General features: G+C 33.0%; 3 protein-coding genes and 1 long non-coding RNA gene across 5 annotated transcripts; 1 reads left to right on the top strand and 3 right to left on the bottom strand.

The window, feature by feature from the left end:
- The first annotated feature begins 3,486 nt into the window (after positions 1-3,486).
- LOC126914047 (xylulose kinase) lies at positions 3,487-15,111 on the top strand. The gene is made up of 12 exons (XM_050717491.1): positions 3,487-3,957; positions 5,993-6,075; positions 6,848-7,001; positions 7,942-8,121; positions 9,733-9,834; positions 11,032-11,163; positions 11,528-11,681; positions 12,448-12,592; positions 13,293-13,582; positions 13,968-14,065; positions 14,246-14,386; positions 14,470-15,111. Exons 1-12 carry the CDS (start codon positions 3,904-3,906, stop codon positions 14,548-14,550), a joined length of 1,614 nt encoding a protein of 537 aa, XP_050573448.1. The 5' UTR covers positions 3,487-3,903; the 3' UTR covers positions 14,551-15,111.
- On the bottom strand, positions 5,717-6,960 carry LOC126914120 (uncharacterized). The gene is made up of 2 exons (XR_007709566.1): positions 6,816-6,960; positions 5,717-6,616 (listed from the first exon to the last, which is right to left on the bottom strand). It is a non-coding gene; the product is annotated as an uncharacterized LOC126914120 (long non-coding RNA).
- LOC126914022 (splicing factor 3A subunit 1) lies at positions 15,096-19,405 on the bottom strand. 2 transcript variants are annotated; one of them, XM_050717434.1, is made up of 12 exons: positions 19,258-19,405; positions 18,661-18,866; positions 17,834-18,164; positions 17,592-17,751; positions 17,229-17,510; positions 17,026-17,136; positions 16,777-16,948; positions 16,035-16,718; positions 15,897-15,958; positions 15,678-15,785; positions 15,427-15,600; positions 15,096-15,340 (listed from the first exon to the last, which is right to left on the bottom strand). In XM_050717434.1, exons 2-12 carry the CDS (start codon positions 18,773-18,775, stop codon positions 15,239-15,241), a joined length of 2,301 nt encoding a protein of 766 aa, XP_050573391.1. In that variant the 5' UTR covers positions 18,776-18,866; positions 19,258-19,405; the 3' UTR covers positions 15,096-15,238. The 2 variants fall into 2 exon arrangements, with proteins under 2 accessions (XP_050573391.1, XP_050573390.1); XM_050717433.1 differs by having other exon boundaries at positions 19,223-19,364.
- On the bottom strand, positions 19,085-20,081 carry LOC126914098 (uncharacterized). Its single transcript, XM_050717594.1, has 3 exons — positions 19,927-20,081; positions 19,661-19,820; positions 19,085-19,429 (listed from the first exon to the last, which is right to left on the bottom strand). The coding sequence occupies exons 1-3, from the start codon at positions 19,938-19,940 to the stop codon at positions 19,259-19,261; spliced, it is 345 nt and encodes a 114-aa protein (XP_050573551.1). The 5' UTR covers positions 19,941-20,081; the 3' UTR covers positions 19,085-19,258.
- Positions 20,082-20,098: the final 17 nt, after the last annotated feature.

The raw sequence follows: 20,098 nt of genomic DNA on the forward strand, positions 1-20,098 counted from the left end.
CAATCGAAGATTTGCAACAGCAAGGAGGCAATATTTAAATCATATTTATTGGAATATTATAATATAAAGATATTAAGTTTCATATTCAAAGGTGTAAAAGTTTATTACTACGAATATATTAGTTAATTATGAATTGATGAATGAATGTCAAAAAAAGTGATTGGATTTTGACTGAGTTTGAGTTGATTTTTCGTTGGTTTAACTTCCCAGCTGTAGTTTTCGAAGTTAAATATTCCTAGCGAAAATTATTGCTGTTTTTACCACAAAAATGATTGATTTATCTTTAACGTATCGAAATTTAATAGTACTCTGACACTATCACGTATAAGATCCCTCGTTATTTTGTATACGAATCGCAGGATTTGCATTAATTATGGACATCATGTTGTTTTTATACAAGTGTTTTTTACAATAGTAGTGCGTTTTGAATACTGATAATGGTTTTAAATGTTCGTAACATAATTTCAATTTAAAAGTGGATGTAACTAAATTTATTGCATTATTAAGAAGTGATAATCAATAAGAAAAATCAGATAAACATGATTCAAACATTTATCTCGAAGCAAAAATCTTCTTTGATATTATGAGTTATACGCCGTTGAATTATTTATTATTTTTCTTTTTACGTAATCGACGCAATGTCGAGACATCAAATGCAAATGATGACAAACTGAAACTAATTGAACGTCTTGAACATAAATAAACTGATTGATATTTGCATTTCTTTTCATATCATGAAATATGATCATTTTATGATGTAGATTGTAGAATGAACAATGTTAAATTGATCAGGACCAATAAAATTGTGCTATCATATTTTATAGCTGTCATAAAATTCTAAGAACTTGAGCAAAATTTTTCTAGTGAATCTATCAATCCTTTTCTCGTTAAACGTGCCCCGCAGATAATCGCCGTGTCTGGTATCCTACATCAGATTCGCCTACCCACTGAAACACGCTAAACTTTGAATAAACTTTAGATGAACATACTTCAGAAAAACATCCACAAAACAAACGTAAATACAAATTATCATATTAATGGTATATCTTTAAGTGGTAATGTATATTAAGCGCAAACGAGGAACTGTTTTGTCAGTAATTAATCGGTAATGTATTTTTCTTTACCTTCTATAATCACTTAACAAAATGCAAAATTTTCCATTCCTCCTTTGCAAAACCCTATTACGAAATTTACTACGAAAGCGTATCAGCATAATACTACATTTTTCAATAGCCATTCCTCAAACAAGCTGCCCGCGTTCCACCGTCAGCGAAACCGTTCTCCAGTGGGCTTTCTCGGTAATTACATTTTCAGGCTCACGTTGCATCGTAAGGTCAGAAATCATGATTCCACGAACAGAGGAAGATAGAAAGAAAAGCTCTGCCAAACGGCGAGCAAGCGGAGCCAGCGAAAGTTTCGCTCGATTGGTCGTGCGTCGGCTCGTTCTTCTCGTCTTGGTGGAGCAGGGCGTCCGAAACTGCCCTCTCTCGACGCCGCTGCTGCCAGCTCCTCTATACGCGTCCTTCCCTCTGATCTCTTTCCTCGCGTTCCCCTCACGCGCGGACCATCCTGGCGTCCCCTAACCCAAACCATTATCCGTATACCACGATTATAAGGCAACGGGACCGACAAACAGGCTTGGGCCAGACCCCCTGGCACCCTGATCGCAACCTCGCCTCCCTCTTTCTTCTTCTTCTTCGTCGTCTTCTTCCTCTTCTTCTCTTTTCATCCGTCGTTTTCCTCTACCAGTCGCCGCGTGCTTCTACACCGTCACCGACTACGCAAACAAACCCGTACATCGACTAACATAACTTAACAATCTCCCCCCGCCCTCCTGGTTGCTTCTCTCTCGTCATACTTTCGCCCCTCTACCGACCGCCAATGCACTACTACCAGCGCACGGTCGCAGAGGTTGTTGCTACAACTGATTGCTCCTCGATGCACCATGGACTTACCACCCAGTATCGGGCGGCGTCGTTGCACGCTCGCCTTCAGGCTCCTCGTTTTCGTCTTTCGGAGAAAACGACGCATTACACAGGACGACGATACTTCTCGCAAATTATTATGGTCCTGGCTCTTGATAATTGTTTTTCCGACAGACTTTATGCCCCGGTACTGCTACACATAATGGTTCATGGTCCCGACATCGGACGTTTTATTTTTACGCTACTTTCGATCTTCGAGACGCGAGCCTACCTTTTTGACTACGCCGCCCGCCGCTGGCAAACCGAAGAATGCACCGAACTATATTTTATACTCCTCTCGACGGCTATTCTTCACCCAGTGGTGGAGATTTTGCTTCGTTCTTCCGTATTTTTCAAATAATACATGAAACTTTGCCGGGGAGGTACTATGAACTAGGTGGAAGTAAGGATTATAGCGCGTAGATTCTTTGTAGGACTGTGCTTCCATCTCTTGTAAAAATTTTAATAAAACCTATGGCATTGCTATTTTGTTTCCTTTCTTGATCGTTATAGAATCATGTTTATATTTCATTTTAAATTGAAGCTACTGATAGATGCAAGTACATTTTGAAATTTTATAATTCCAATTTTTTTCCTTTTTTGTAGCAAAATGGATGATTGTATGTTGTTTATATACTTAAACAGAAAATTAATTTAAAATCAATTGATTACCTTAAAAATGAAAATTCCGGTATCTTGTTTCCTTTTCTATATATAATGAAATAAATAACATATATTTAAATTAATTTAAAAAACGAAAAATATATGTCTCCAAGAAAATATTTATATAAAATACAAAAATTAAAAAATGTTGCGAAATTTGTAACGTTTAAAATTGCTATTAAATATCGTGCAATATATCAACATTAATTGAAAACGTTACTTCATTGGCACATTGAATTTTCGAAAGAAATACATATATAATTTAGGTATGCGGATTAAATGCTCGTTTTGTCATTTTTTTCTGTCTAGTAGAATGTCGTAGACGCGTCTATGCAGTTTGCGCAGTTACGAGTCAAACCGGTTTAAAAACCAGTATCGCGAATCCTATTAATGTAAAGAATTTTACTTTTATTTCCATCTCTTCAAAAAATATCAAAATGCGCACACTACCTTTTTTGCGATAATTTTAAATCGCATTACTTGCATAACATATAACTTAAATCATATCACAACTTCACTGCATACTTTCAAACGTAAGATTATCATAAATATAATTATAAATTCTTATCACAATATGCCTTCATCTTGTGGTATTTTACAACATAATGTTATCATGATTGAACCATATTTTATAGAAAGAACACGTATTACATTCAAGTAAATACATGTTTTATAAAAAGATACTAGATCGCTTTAATTTGCGCTCGGTAATTTATATTCAAATTCTGACAATGGCCGAAGGTAGCTTAATTATCTTGTGAGAAATTCTCAGCAGGTGCAGCACAGGTGTACGCTTATTATGAACACCAACGTGATAGATCAGCCGGTAAAGAAATTCGGTGTTCCCAGAGAAAGAAAATCAGTATCGACGGAAACTTAACCTCTTCGTCGTGGCACGCCGACGATTCAGTCGCGTACGAAATGTTATGGAAATGTTGTTCCCAGACTAAATAACGCTAACTCGAGTAAACTTTCGTCGAGTATTAATCTGCCTTACGTAATGAACAGCATTATAATATTAATAATAACGATAAGATTACTCCCATTTAGTCACTTTGCGACGCGAAACAGCGCGTAACGATGCCTTGTGCTGGGAACGAGTGTAGACCACAAACAGACTAGACCGCTCGAACATTAGTGCCCTGAGCTTGAAACAGGCGCACGGACGTACAGTGAAGTGTATCTGTTTTTCAAACCTATCGGTTCCGCTGTATCTTTGCTACGCCATATCTGTTCCACGATTTCGTCGCATTGCGTGTTAGTCTACGATTGAAATATGGGCGCTGCTTCAAACGCGACATACTTAGGGCTTGATCTCAGCACGCAGCAGGTAAACCCTTAAAAAACAGCATAATCTCGCGTACCGCTTTTTATCAGGAGTCGAACATCTGCTTCGAGCGAATAATCATCGACGACCGACGCGTTTTCTCGTCATATAAAACTGCTCATCGTTGACACGAGTCTTGTATATCACTTTTATCCTTTCTTTTCTCTTATTTCTTATTTTTATTTCCGCCTTTCTTGCTCCCGCTTGTGTGCATTTATACACTGCGTGTGAAATAATTACCATAGATATACAGCAATGAGTCATAGTGGTTTATCATTTATTCCTTTGAAGACTTATTTATTAGTTTGTGGTTTTATAATACTTGATGTTACTGAATTCTCAGTGCGCATCATCTACTGCGCACGCTCGTGACAACGCGCGTTTCATTTAAATCTAGGAAAATTACTTAATCTTATAAATGTCTTTTTATTAAAAGAGGTAACTCTTCGATGAATTGTAACTATACAATATTTGTACTTCTTTCTAAAGATTGCAAATGTAACTAAAAACAAACACTTGACAAGGATCGAATCAAATAAAACATGTTTTTCATTTAGCAGTATTGATCATCTCTTGTTTCCTGTGACATTATGAAAACCATACTGTGAGTTTTAATGTTGAATTTTGATTCTGTAACAACTAATTTAAACATCTACTCTATTTTGATTCCTTAAATTTCAAATATTTGTTGTAGTATACCTTGTATTATCTCTACTGACAAATATTTGAAATCGTACTCTCAAGTTTCTAGTTATACAACATACTCGATCATTACAATTATGTAACCCTTTTCCTTGAAGAAATATAACGACATTGAAATTTATTTTTCAGGAATATCGTAAAGTTCTATCAATGAATTAATTTTCTATTAATAGGCTAAATATCGAATTACGACTAAATTAGAAATAATTTGACTCGTAAGAATACTTGTACTAATAAAACAAAAACTAATTTCTTATTAATAAAATAAATTACTCTGATTAAGTTAACGGTACTTTAATGTCTAACGGTAAATTTACCACATTTAGCTTTTAGGTATAAACAAATATTACAGTCAATAATACACTAAAATGATACGAAAATTCGAAGTTGTTGACGAGAAGCGTTTCGCTGCGTGTGACGCGCGTCAGATGGGTCACAATTATCTAACATAATGATAACATTAAGCAGTAGGACGATACGGGCGAAAGAAATGCGTATCTCGTTTGCAACGAAAAACGCGAAATGCTAGAAGCGGTCGAAATGATAATTGAAATTGCAAAGTGCTTCTTGCGCATCTTTGGGATCAAAAATCCATCAATCATAAACGACTGTATCGTAATATAACCAATTCGTATAAAACATTTATTTTTATCTATTCGTTAATTCAATTTGTCGTAATTATTTATCCTTTAAAAATGAAGAAATATGTGAATCACAAGCGATATACAAGAATAATCGATACCATCAGACGTGAATGTTATCTGCTTGTCAACTTTCGACAAATTAAATACCCGACAATCATCAATATCTGTGGATTCTACATAATAATTTCTGTTGCATAAACTATAGCTCATGATATATACATTATCGATCATAAGTATCTTCTACTTATTGGGACATCTGTTCGTTTTATTTATCGAAACAAATATTATTTTATTTGATATTTTATCCTATTCCATGATCCATTTTAATAACGATACTTATTTGTCCATTTAATATCACTCGAGACTTTACGCGTTTCACGATATTTGTACTTATGATTAAAACTTATGGGCGATGATACATCTGGACACTTTTTTACTTTATTAAACACGATTAGTAGTATATTTAAACGTTACACGTGTATATATTCATACGGTAGATACGAAAAATGGTAGAAAGTTTTGAATTTTAAATTTCGAATTACATTATAGAGTAGCATAACTAATTGACTATGCTATGTCACATGGTAGCCTTGTTGCACATAACTTATTCGATGATGTAGATAAAAAACCGAAGAACAGCATAGTATTGCGAATTTAAGAGGCCGTTAACAAGTATCTTTTGACATTTGTAGTTGAAAGCAGTTGTCGTCGATAACAATCTCGCTGTTCTCCATGAAACCAGTGTACAGTTTGACAATGATCTACCAGAATTTAGGTAAATATGCTTAAATACCATGTTTGCTTATATCTTCATGTTACGTATTTTTACGTGTTATCCACTTTTGACGTTTCGACATTCATTTTTTAAAACGCTTCTTAACACTCTAAAATCCACGAAGATTTCTCATCGAATGACTAATGCAACATACAATATTAGAATCTTTTCGTTCAACCTAATGATACATAAGCAATGATGTTACATAGAAGTTCAGGTCTAAGCAATAGCATCAAGCAATTCGAGAATTATTTGTTCGTTATTTACACATTCTCACATTAGAAAGAAAGCATTGATAAAATACAATTCGTAACAAGCAATAAATTTCTCCCAAATGAATTTTTTATGACGAATACGACTCTTCGTTATTATTGTTCTATTTTGATTTTTTATTACCATTGTCTTGGTGATTTATACAGGAAAAATGAAGATTACAATAGAGTATAAAATATTTTTCTTCATTTCCAATCGTATCATGGTCGATTCCATTGCAACTATATTTTGAATCGCAGTAGAATCAGTGCGCCGAACGATACACTATCTAGAAAAAAATGTCATGTTTATGAAAGGCACTAAGATATGCGAATTTGTAATAACGAAATAGAACATACAAAGTTAAAATATCGAATTCTTTTCTACGCTTAATATATTTATACTCTCATCGATGTTTAATGTCTCGTGCAAATGTCAAATTATTTTACATTTAATTACAATTTACAATTACAATTTAATTACGTTACATTTATTTATTATAAACATTGGGCAATTTTAGAACGCACGGGGGCGTCATTCAGAAAAAAGCTGAGCCGCACGTAGTGGTGGTTCCCACTTTGATGTGGGTTAAGGCTCTGGACATGATTCTCGATAAGTTGCGCGTGTGTGGCGTCGATTTTAGCAAGGTGGCCGCTATTTCCGGATGCGCACAGGTAAAAGAACGCTGTAAACGTCAGAACGCTGGAATAGAAACGTCACGGTTCATAAATTACAATATTGATAGTAAATCTGTCTTTTCAATTACTCCCATGTCAATTAAGCTTCGTCACAAAATGCTATGTAACATTACCAAAGCTATAAATTTTAAGAAGTATCTCTATGCAATATTCATATTATTTTGAGTATCGTTTAACTATAAAAAAGAACAGTTGATTATCATAAAATAGATATATAATGACTCTTATCTATTCCTTTTTTCATCCTTTGACTCAAACAAATCGTTTATATGTAACTTCTTGAATTTCGACCTCGTTGACAGAGTTAAGCATTATTCGAATAGTATTCGAAAAGTATTTGGAAAATTATTATTTTACTGATTCTGGCATAGTATTTAGCTCGAACGTATTTTGAGAAGTAATAATCAATCCGCAAATAAATATTATGTCAACCGCGCCGGAAGTAGAGATTTCCACAGACACGCATATGTACGTATACTTCTTATTCAAGAATAATTGAAACGAGGTCAGTTCGTATTTCGTAACATAATTTACGACTCAAATATATACGAAATATAGTATTTAAAAGGTCCGAACTACTTAATTCGATTATATAGCTGAAAACGATCGATCGAATTTTTGCATAAAATGAAGTTACTTTTTAAAGTAAGAACAATAAATCAGTCGAAATTGCATATTGTTTTAAGCTAACTTGTTAAGAATCAGATATTAAATCTAAGTGAAATTTTCATTTGTTTGTGTGATGAACGAAAATAAATGTTGAAGTTTTAACGCCAGAGAATCGCAGTGAGAAACATTTCAGCCAACGTGTAAGTATCGATGTAAATTTCGCAATAAACGACCCTTATAAACACGAACATTTTACAGCTTTAGAAACACCCAGACGATAATGTTATCTTTGTTCGTTATTACATAGCAACATGGCACAGTTTACTGGGGCAAGGGCAGTCGAAATCAATTGCAACAATTGGATCCTGCGAAATTCTTGCACGAACAGCTGGCCACCTCTTTCTCGGTGACAACATCACCTGTGTGGATGGATTCCAGCACCACCAAAGAGTGTAACATGTTAGACGAGATCGTCGGTGGCCCAGAAGTATGCGTTTCCTTTTTCTTCCAAACTTCTCTTCGCTAATTTCCTTCCATTGTATTTAAATCAGGCCTGGACATTATCTAAATAATCGGCAATATTTAAATATTTAAATAAGATATTTGGAAAGTGATCCTCTAAGTAAGATATAATTTTATTTTGCTAAATAGTTATTTGAAACCGATCTAAATAATAATAAATCTAATTATTGAGAAAGTAAAGAATTCATTATTTCAAATTATTATTTTTCATCTTCATCTGAAATAAAATTTGCCCAAGCTTGATTTAAACAGTCTGTACGAAACGTTCGTATAGATCTTACAACGCGTCAGCTATTCGTTACAGGTAAACGCGAATTTACAACGATGCTTCTTTCGGTTTAACCCTGCTATATTCTACCGGCCAAATTTTCGAGCAAAATTATATTTTCCTAACGTTAGGAAATACGTGTCTTCAGTTTGAACGAAATACCAAGTAAATTTCTCGTTCGAATACTATGTCAAACGTGTTCTGAGAACGTTAAAAATTCTTTTTGTTCGCTGAAATGAGAGCAAGATCGAAATATGAAAATTCGCGGATCGTAGCTGGGTTAAATTTAACGGAGCGTTCTTGTCTCGGTCGTGGCGAAAGGAAAAGAATTCAATGATAGAGACACGTCCCTCTGTCATAACGTTCAGAATATAACGAAAATATGAATTTTTTGATCGAATCGTACTAGGTGTCCAAGCATACTTATGGACAGTAACGCGTGTAATATCACTATCAACGCGCGATGTCACCTCGACGACATGCTGTTTCGAACACCTATCGCCGATCAATTTCGTTCGCAATGATAGCCGACGAAAATCAATAAAATATTTAATTAATCGTCGCGAAGGTCGACGACGGTCGACTTTTTAATGGATTTAAAAATATCCAGCGGAGGAATGGAACGGTACCAAAGCCTCTCTTCTCTCTTCTATCTTCTCGTTCTTTCGACTTCGTCAACGAGCATCGAGCAACGTCGGCGAAGAAAGAAAAAACTTATCGCGAACAGATACGATCGGGAATCAATAAAAAATTGTATTGGTGGGCCTTACGAAGTATGCAAATTGTAAATTAATTCTTTGACACGGATGAATATTCATGGGAGTGGCGATCGAGGATTTTTGAAGAATGGCACGCGTTTAGAAAAGTTTTCGATCGAAAATACGAGGCATGTTAACTCGTAATAAATAAGACGAATCGTTCCTACGATCTTAGCGCGAGACGATGCAAATAGAAAGAGAATGAAAATGTTTTAATATAGCGGAAAGTAATTAATTCGATAACGCCATTGCAACACCGTGACAATGTCCGAATATCAATAAGAATTACTAAATTGATAAAAATTTCTAGAACAGTTTCAATACTTTTACCAGCCACTGTATATGTATTTCCGATAATTTGCAAATATGCAAATACTTATATAAACGATAAATTATGTACGTGTTATATGTGTAAATCACGTACAACACGGACAGAGTGTCGAGCGATGACGATGACGAGAATTGGACTGATTCATAGTTAATCGACGCACGCCGATTAATACGCTAATCAATTATCCTTATACGATCTGTCGTGGTTGCATGATTGCAGAAATTGGCGGAGATAACGGGATCACGGGCGTACGAAAGGTTCTCAGGGCCTCAAATAGCAAAAATAGCACGCACCAGACCGGAAGCCTACAGCAACACTGAGGTATAATCCATTAAAAAAAATCTACACTGCCGACTTCGTTGACAAATTTTCGGGACTACGATCGATCGAGGTATTCGATTACGTGTGCACTGGTACAAGGATTTAGACTGCAATTAACTACGTTTCTGATTTCCTGTGTGAGCTGCCGGTGACCCGCGGCTTTCCGCGTGAATACTAACGTGCCCGATAACGATGATTACTCGCCTGTTTGAACTGTTCCTTTTTAATAGATATATCGTCTAGCGCGATGTCATTTCTATTTAGGTCGTTCTTATTGCGATTATAGAAAAATTGCTGCCAGAGAATGTACGCGAATATAATTCTCGATATGAATCTCGGGATTGGTGTTACTACGTAACGTGGTTTCCGATGGATTTTCGATGAACAGTCAGGATATTTCTATTATTCGTCAGAATGTTTTCATTAAATGTTGAAAAGCTTTATGGCAATTTATTTCGACTTGTATGAGAGTGTTTGATAATATAGAAATATATGGAAATTACGTTGACAGAAATACAAGAATCAGTTTACTTGAATATTGAAAGATACGCGCAATAATATCGGTCGAAATAGATCTCTGTTTAGGTTCTATCTCATAAAAACCTGAATTTCCATAAATATCCGAAATATAATAACAACGTGTCCGAAAACAGATAACTCGTGACATGCTCTATTTTTATAATCGCAGTAGCAATGATTTTCACATAGATGTTTAATTACTTTGATCAATAACTAATAATAACTAAAAACTAAAATAACCAAAATATTTTCAAAGAGTGCTACTTTTAACAAACTAAGAATTTCTATTTACAAAGACTTTATTTAACGTTCATAACATTATTATAACGAGTATGCAATAATATACAATGTCCTAAGTCCTAAGGTTTAATAGCAAAAATAAGTATATTCCATGGGTATAATCGAACGAGAAATATTATATACAGAAACATAGATCGCTTAAAGCTTCGTTAAAAAGTTATAATAAAATAACAAAAGATAGGACAACAAAAAAATACTATACACAACATTCTTTTGCCTGATTATAGCCACAGAATAGACTGACAAGATTTAGCTGTTAAAACCTGAAACATTATCGTATATTCGTCACTAATACGCATTATACATATATTATAAAGTGTTTGAATAAGATTTTATAGTCTTTTTTTTACGTTAACTCGTTTTTGATACTTCTTCCAGAGAATCTCTCTGATTAGCAGTTTCCTCGCTTCCTTGTTTTTCGGCGATTTTGCGCCGATCGATTGGTCCGATGGCTCTGGAATGAACTTGTTAAATATTCATACGAAAGATTGGGATGACGTCCTATTAGAGGTATGTAGATTATCAATGATTATTAGATTTTCTCTGAATACGGTAAGCTATTATACAATAAAAGGTTCACATTTTTCCCCGGCAATAGAAATAAACATTCTTTTCAACTTTATGTATATGCTTCGCTTCAATCGATCTTTTAAGTCGTAAATTCGAATATCGAAAAATTCAAAAATAGAAAATTTTTTCTTCTTTAAAACAGAATCATATATGTCTATGTGTGTATGTGTCGAAATGTTTATATCGAAATCTAAATCTTTTAAGATCCTCTACATTTGTTGTGAAAATAACCTATAACGCAAACAGCATACTACGTACGTGCATTGCTTTTCCAATATTTATCATCGGACCGGTGTTTGTTCAGGCTTGCGGTATTGGTCTACGAGAAAAACTCGGGAAACCAGTTTCCTCATGCAGCAATATCGGTCCAATTTCGTCCTATTTCGTCGAAAGATTCGGCTTCGACGAGGCATGCCGTGTAATTGCGTTCACGGGCGACAACTCAGGTTCTCTAATAGGTAAGCACGCTATTCGCTGATCTCACGGTTTCGGTACGAATAATTTTTCGTTCGGTCAACGGTATTAATTTATACGCGCTACTTCGCCTTTTGACAACAAGTTTCGATTCTATGAGCAACGAACGCCTTCATGAATATTCACGCAAATACATTTCCAATCGGCATGCGTAGATACCCATAGACTTTCGCTCCCCATACGGAGTGATTAATGAGATTTTTCGCCTGAACTATAATTTGCAGTTTACTGTTAAGGAAACTGCCAAATGAATTCCGTATTGCTCGATATTTAATTAATCTATCGATATTATTTTCCTCGTGTGAAGTCTTTTATTCCTTTTCTCCGTTTGGTAACGTTGATATTCTTTCTTAAAAATTCGACAACTACGTTCTAACCTGCTATCGTAAAGGCAACATCGTCTAAAATCAATCGCCCGTTAAAACGACACTTTTGAGAAACTACGTTTTACATCAGAATATAAGAGTACATACATGCAAATTTCCTTAGACTGGTTTCTTTTACGTTCACACGTAGTATAGCGAAATGCTTGAACAAATTGCAACAAGTTTAATGAAGTGTAAAATATGCTGTAATTCAATTTGAACGAGAATTTGTTTTAATACATATACTCCAAAGTTTGCGTGTAAAATTTATTTCTCGAGTTAGAGAAATGCAGGTAGGATTTATCGTGCTCATAAATATGTTTGATTATTAATAACTTTGATAATACAAACAATTGATAAATGACGTTTATTTATTATTATACAGGAATGAGACTGAAAGAAGGAGATATCGCTTGCAGCTTGGGGACAAGTGATACTCTGTTCTTATGGTTGAACAAACCGAAAACTGCTTTCGAAGGACACATATTTTGCAATCCTCTTGATGATAACGCTTACATGGCTTTACTTTGGTAACTTACCGTTTTATTTCCTTATGATACAATTTTTCCTTTATCGGTATTTCATTAGTAGTTTTTTAAGGTGTTCCACCGGTTTTCACTAATTATTTATAATTATTTGCGAGAATACTTCAAAGTCTTTAATCTTAGAAAGTGCAGGTAAAATTAATATATGCTCTCTAATGCAGGTATTTATATATTTCCAAACATTAAAATATCTTACCATTTGTGGTTACAAAAGCATGAATTTTCATAATAAATTCTTCCAGTTAAATGCTGATATCACGTACCTAAGCATTGTTTTTTGTATTTATCTAAATTTTAAAGGAAGGTAATACTTTTTGACAGTATAAAGCAAAATATAATTTCTATACTAATTATATCTTCTATGCTACATCAAATTATAAATTGTTAGTAAAATATGGAGAGACATGTTACAAACTATCCAAAATATTAATAGAAGAGAAATTATTTAGAGAAAAAATAGGAAACATAATAAATGAATTGCGATCCAGCAAAAAATAATACAGTGATCCTTTAAAATATCTAAATAATACAGATCGATGATTACTCGATCTACATTTCGTTTAGATATATCTGTATAGAATCCATTTCATTAAAACGAGTCTTAATTCTTCCAAATAATATTACTTATAAGAGATTAAATGTATGAATGATCGGAAAACTAGAGTACGCAATCTCAAATTTCTAGCTTCAAAAATGGATCTTTGACTCGCGAAAGAATACGCGACAGTGCGGCGCAGGGCTCTTGGCAGATCTTCAACGAGCTACTGGAAAGTACGCCGCGGGGAAATTTTGGGAATTTAGGTTTATACTTCGATGCACAAGAAATTTTGCCATTTGTCATTGGTGATCATCGATTCAATAAAGCGAACGAAGAGATATCTCGTTACAGTTCGAAGGAGGTGGAAGTGAGAGCCTTGATCGAAGGGCAATTCGTTGCAAAAAGAGCTCACGCTGAAGATTTTGGTTTCGTCATAGGTAAGTTACAAGTTACAAAAATATTTTTGCAATTTTCTTATACTCCCCTTGATAACCGAGGATATTTTAAACTTTTAGAGATATAAGCGGTGCGTGCCTTCTGTGATAAGTTAAATGAGTTAAATCTTCGGTATATATTTTGCTTTAATTATCAGATTTTAAAGAAACTGTCCTATCAATATTTATATATCGAAGAATTCAATTTTGTTATAATATGTCTTCTTTAGTAATTATTTTATTTTTGATATTTATATGTAATACGTTGTAATATCATTTTACAGAAGAACATGATTTTCAACAAATTTTTTCAACAAATTCTTTTTCAAAGAAATGTAAACTTTCAATTGCAAAAATCATTTTTATCTTTTTTGATTTTTATCTATAGGGCCAAATACACGTATTATTGCGACAGGAGGTGCATCCACAAATAAATCTATACTTCAAGTTCTTTCCGATGTTTTTAATTCACCAGTATACATATCGGTAATTATTTCTACCCTTCTAATTTGTTAAATAGAAATATTGTCTATGTTAAGATCTTATTTTTACATATACGTATTTTCTTATAAGTCTATAAATATTTATTTTTTGCATCTTATATAATATTCTTTTATCCTAAAAATTATAACGACATTTTGAATATCCTTAAATTTCATTTAACAGGAAGTAGCTAATTCGGCTATGATGGGCGCTGCCTATCAAGCAAAACATGGTTTATTGCGAAATGAATCCAACTTTGATGAGATAACACGCTGCTTACCAGAACCGACACTTGTATGCCGTCCTTATAATGATGCAGAAACAGTAAGTAATATGTACAACTATTATTTCAGTTTACATTTTGCCAAATATTATGTATTTAAGAAACAATTTTTTTACATTTTTAGATATACAAATCAATGGTTGTACGTTACCGAAAGATCGTAGAGAAAATTAAAAATAAGACAAGTACGAAACAAACTGTATAAATGTTATACATGGATAACACAAGAGCATTTAAAAAAAGAGGCCTTCATTGCTGCATTTAGAGCAGTTTAATATTGATGATATTTATAGAGTTTTATTTTGAAAAATTTTTATATGATGCTTTTTATCCAATTTTTAGAGGTTTACTCATAAAATTCGAATACTGAAATTACTTCGATTTTAATAAATGAATCAAAGGTACTAGAAATATCTTGAATCTCTTATGCAAACAGCAATGCTTTTTTAAGAAGTTACTAAGACCATTGAAATGTAAGTAAAAGTACGAAAAAACATACAAATATTATTTCGAATATTTTGCAAATGCTGTTTCAATGATATATTAAATGATCTAGCTAATTACAAATCGCTAATATCTTACTGATAAAAGTACAAGGTAACCTAAGTGCAATTCCTAAAATGAGAGAACTAAACTTATGTATAAAATAATTTTGTATTTGTATATTTATAAATTTTATTAATTATGTATTATTAATTTATTAAATGCTAATTTATTATAAAATTAGAATAAAAGTTATAATAAAAAAGATTTAACTTAATAAGTATTTTATTTGTGTAAAGTGACATTATTTCTTAATATATAGAAATCTATCTTTAATTCTTTAATATGAAATAAATTGATTATTACACAATAATGTGAAAGTTTCAAAGTATAATTATATGCTTCCCTTTTTATTTTTTCCTGCCACCTCTCTCCTTTGGTAGAAGGTTAATGACATTACCAGATGTCAAGTTGTAATATGCAAGAGTATTGCTATCTTTAAAGAACATTCCCTGAAAAAAAATAATTATATATGAAATTAAAAATATTTTTTATAAATGTAGATAATCATATATAGCTTAAATCGTTCATATAATACCTCGTACTGTAACTTCTGCTTGCCAGGTGGCATGCCAGTTTGCTCGTGAATAAGAGCTTTCATTGTCGCCACGGTATCACTTAATTGTAAAGTAATATTCAATGTTTGACCATTTAACTTCCATTCTGCTTTTTCTGTCATCATTGGTACAGCAATATTTAGTTGTACAGGACCCTGAAAAAATAAAATGTATGTTTTAATACATATAATAATTCTTGAATGTATAGAAACCATAATTGTTGATAAAATACCTTATTTCTAGCCAAGAATTGTTGTTCTGGTATCAATGAATCTTCTGTTCTAAGTTTCTTAGTTTGAGGTTCCTCCTCCATAGGTTCAGCAGTATGTTTTAATCCAATCTGGAAACAATAGTAAGATAAACATACGTACATAAAATATTTTTACTTTGAGGCAGTAGATAGTGCTACCTTTGAACTACTTAAACATTATTTTACTTCACAAATACTTACAGCAGATGCCATTGGTGGCTGCATCGGCGGTGGTGTCGGCATAAATGGCGACATTGCTGGCGCTAGCAATAGACAAAATAAAAATATTTAATTTATAATCAATCTATAATATTATTATTTTGTATAAAAATTACTCACTCATAAGCGGTGGTGGTCGAATCGGAGGCATAGGAGCCATCATCATCATCGGTGCTTGCGGCATCATTGGCTGAGGAATACCCATAGTAGGCATGCTCATAGTAGGAGGTGGTGGTGGTTGCGTTGGTACCGGTACCGGCTTCGGAGCCGGCGGTTTAGGTGGTGCCTTTAATGTAGCTTGAGGTTTCGAAGCAGCTGCTGCCATATGTGACAGTTCAGCTGCACGATTAGCAGGTTTCGGACCAATCTTTTCTTTCTCTTCGTCCGGAAGAAGTCCTTTAACTTTATGAATCTGATGAATTTGTTCTTCCAAAGTAATATTCGCTCTAGCAGCCCTCGTCGCGGCTTCAACACTTGATGTGTGTCCATCCCACGTGACTTTGTCATCTTTCTTTTTATCTTCTTCTCCAATCTTTTTACCGATTGCAGTTTCTTCGTCACCGACACCGAAAATATCGGTACGTCTCTCAGCAAGTTGTTTCAAGCTAGCTTCAATCGCTGTACCAGGTGCAAATACTGTCTCCTGAGCCAACTTGTCAAGATGCTTGTCTCTTTGTTCAACCCAACGCGGATCCAATAATCCAATTCGCATGTGCTCTTGGACTTTACTTGCGGGTATACGTTCTCCAGTGATTGGAGATATCAAGTATTCATCAGGAGCAGCAGGACGTGCAGTTTTAATTGCTGTAAAAATAGGCATACTGTAATTTTGTACTTATATATATAACATTTTTTCACTTACAATGTTGTTTAGGATCATATCCTTTCTTTACTACAACGTTTCCTGGAGTTGGTGGCAAAGGCGGAGGTTGCATATTATTACTATCGCGTGGTTTTGGTTCTTTCGATTTATGAGTATCACCCGGAGGTGATACATCATCTTCATCACTCGAATCCTCTTCCATATCTTGTACCTTAAAATACACATATGTTATTAATATGAAAGTGTTAGCTACTTGTTTTTATATTATTAAATGTATAAAATATTTACTTGATTGTTGTCTTTCGCGCGATCTTTTTCTCCTTCTGTACGACTTTGCATTTCATCCTCTCCTTCACTATCAATTTGCATTTCTACATCTTCACCTTCTTCTATTCTTTCCTAGAAATTCAAAAAATTATTAAAAAAACAGAAATGCTTGTAATTTTATTAAAATATTTCACTGTGACATAGAATTAGTAGAATTATGTTACCTGCATAAGTACTCGAGCACCAACTTCATCTGGTGTTGTTGGTGCTGGGAAATTACCAACTTCAAATTGCTGATAATCAACAGTTTCGACTACAACAAAATCATGCCAATCAATTTGTGCATATGCAACCCTTTCACGTTCCAATTCTTCCTCTTCTTTGCGTCTTTGAGCTTCTTGATACTTTAACCACTCAGCACGATATTTAACTTGCTCTAAAATTTTATCCATATTAAAGGCTTCATCACGTAGTCGCGGTAATAAGTCTTTAGGTGGAATTAATACCTGTAAATTTAAATTAACTTAAATTCAAGAATAGATCTAATTATAGATTTCAATTAGAAAAAAGATGAAATTTTATACTACCTTAGTATATTGTTCCAAGAGTTTTGTAAAATACTGAAACAAAGAATGTTGTGGACGTAGAAAATCAAACTGGAAGTTTCTTTGTTCTCTATTCATCAAATTAGTCAGAAATTGACGACCATTACGGGCTACAAATTGTGCTGTTAATTTTACAATATCCCTAAAATAAAATCACATATATTTTGTAACATATACCATTGTATAATTACATAAAAAATGAAGAATTTAATTGAGTCACGTACAGATCTAAAGCTGAAATAGAAGGTGGATCAGCAATAAATTCAAATTCTGCAGGAGTATCTCGTGGAATAAATGGTTGTTCAACTTGTTTCAAAATTTCTTGCTGCTTTTGATGAGCAGCAAGATTAACTGTTTTTCCAGGCCCTGTTCCTATAGTAGGTTCTTGACCTTTTCCTTCCTTAAATTCCTTTACTTTATGCTGATAATACGCATGGTAGGGATCACCAAAATTTAAGAAATTAAACTTTGGATTTCCCAATTCGTTTTGTCTGATTCTTGATTCAAATTCTGGTCCATTTCTGGCCACGAAACTAGCGGTTTTATCAACAATATCTGAAATTTTCCATAAGGAAGATTATATGTATATCAACGAATAGACAAGAAATAATTGTTGTAAAATGTAAAATCATATATAAACATAGCAAATTTTTATTATACTTAATATAATATATTTGAAATTTTAGAAACATTCATAAATAACTAAAAGACAGCAAATTAATACAATGAAGATAAACTTCTAAATTTTATTTTTCTTTTACAATGAAAGTACATAACATTAAAATGTAGAGAAACTTATATATAGCAAAATTAAAGACAAGTAACGTAATAATTTACTAATAACATACAATACATGAATTAATATATTACAATCAATATATTACAATCAACATTTTTTATTATTATTAACCAATTATTTTTATTATTGCTTCAATATGCAATAAATGTACAAACAAATGTTAACGTGATCATTCCACAACATTGTTATGAAGTCAATTAAAAATGAATGTTGCATTGTATTGTCTTATTAAAAAATAATGTGAAATCATACTTCTAACTTCCGGTGGGGGGTAAATAATACCCACGATCGGTTGAGATGAAGGTGCCGTATTTTCTTCATTCTCGGTCGCTGGTGGTTGGATAACAGCAACTTCCTGTGCAGGCATGCTGCTTAATATATTTTTGTTCACTTAATTTTAGAAAATTTAACGCCTCGTGTCATTTATTATGTACACATTTCTAGAACGTAACACAGTGCTGCCAACGTAAATACATTGCATTTTATTGAATGAGTTAAAGCTGTATTTCCATTAATATAGGAAAATAGCTACTGTATGCAACAATGAGACAAAAAAATTAGAAAATGATTTTGTATGTAAATTTTGTTAATACGATTTAAATGTAAATACATATAATAGTAATATGCTTAAATAATTAATTTTCCTTTAATTGCATGGAACAGATTAAAAATTCAATTTATTATGCATGTCGGTGTATTTTCATTAAAATTATATATATATCTAAATAAACAAGATAGTATACAAAAAATAAATAACAATTTTCTTATTTATAAATAAGAAATGTTTATCTAAACAACATAGAATGATACTAACAATATTACATAAAAATTAATTTTCTTTCTATTAACCTTAAAGATTAAGGTCTTGTATGTACTTTTGCACAGTTTCGTATAGATTAGTAGCACCATTACAAGTATGTGTTGGTATATTAGAGATGAATTCCATACTGGTCATAACACCCTTGTTCCAAGATGTTTTCATGAAACTTGTAATATGTGATACACTTGGTAGTTGGGCCCACTAAAAAAAAATGATCAGTATTGATTTATTTAAACAACTAACAGTTTATGAAAATAAAAATTATCTTAAGTATAACATTGATTCTTTGCACATCCATATATCTTTAACATCAAGTAGAGATATCAGAAAGTAAGATATCTAAACACCTATATAGAAGATTATACCATTTGATTCCAAAGAATTAAACAAACAATAAATTAAAATTTATTATTAATTCTTTTAGTATTTTACCTCCTTAGTAATCTCTTCAGGTACATTTTCTTTCACATACGGAGCAACATTTACATACAGTTTTTCATACAATTTAGCAGTTTCTTCGGATTTTGACCACAATCCTTCCGCATAAGTATAATATACGATACCACCAACAATAGTGGATTTTATGGCAAACCTAAAGATATAACCTCAAACTTAAAATTCAAGTTCCTTGAATACATATATTTATATTCAAATACCGTAATAAAACCACATCCTTAGTTCTTACAGCACGTACTAACCGGGTTAGATTCATTGTATAATGTAGATTATTTTGACAGGATAATCCTGTTACACTTTCGTTTGTTACAGTTAGATAAACATGAAAATTACGTAAAGCTCCTCACAATTTCCGGTTGAATCTAAAGTTCATATACGTATATAGAGTACGTACATACATACTTATAGATGAAT

Source organism: Bombus affinis, chromosome 3 (genome assembly GCF_024516045.1).
Source record: "Bombus affinis isolate iyBomAffi1 chromosome 3, iyBomAffi1.2, whole genome shotgun sequence".
Lineage (NCBI taxonomy): Eukaryota > Metazoa > Arthropoda > Insecta > Hymenoptera > Apidae > Bombus > Bombus affinis.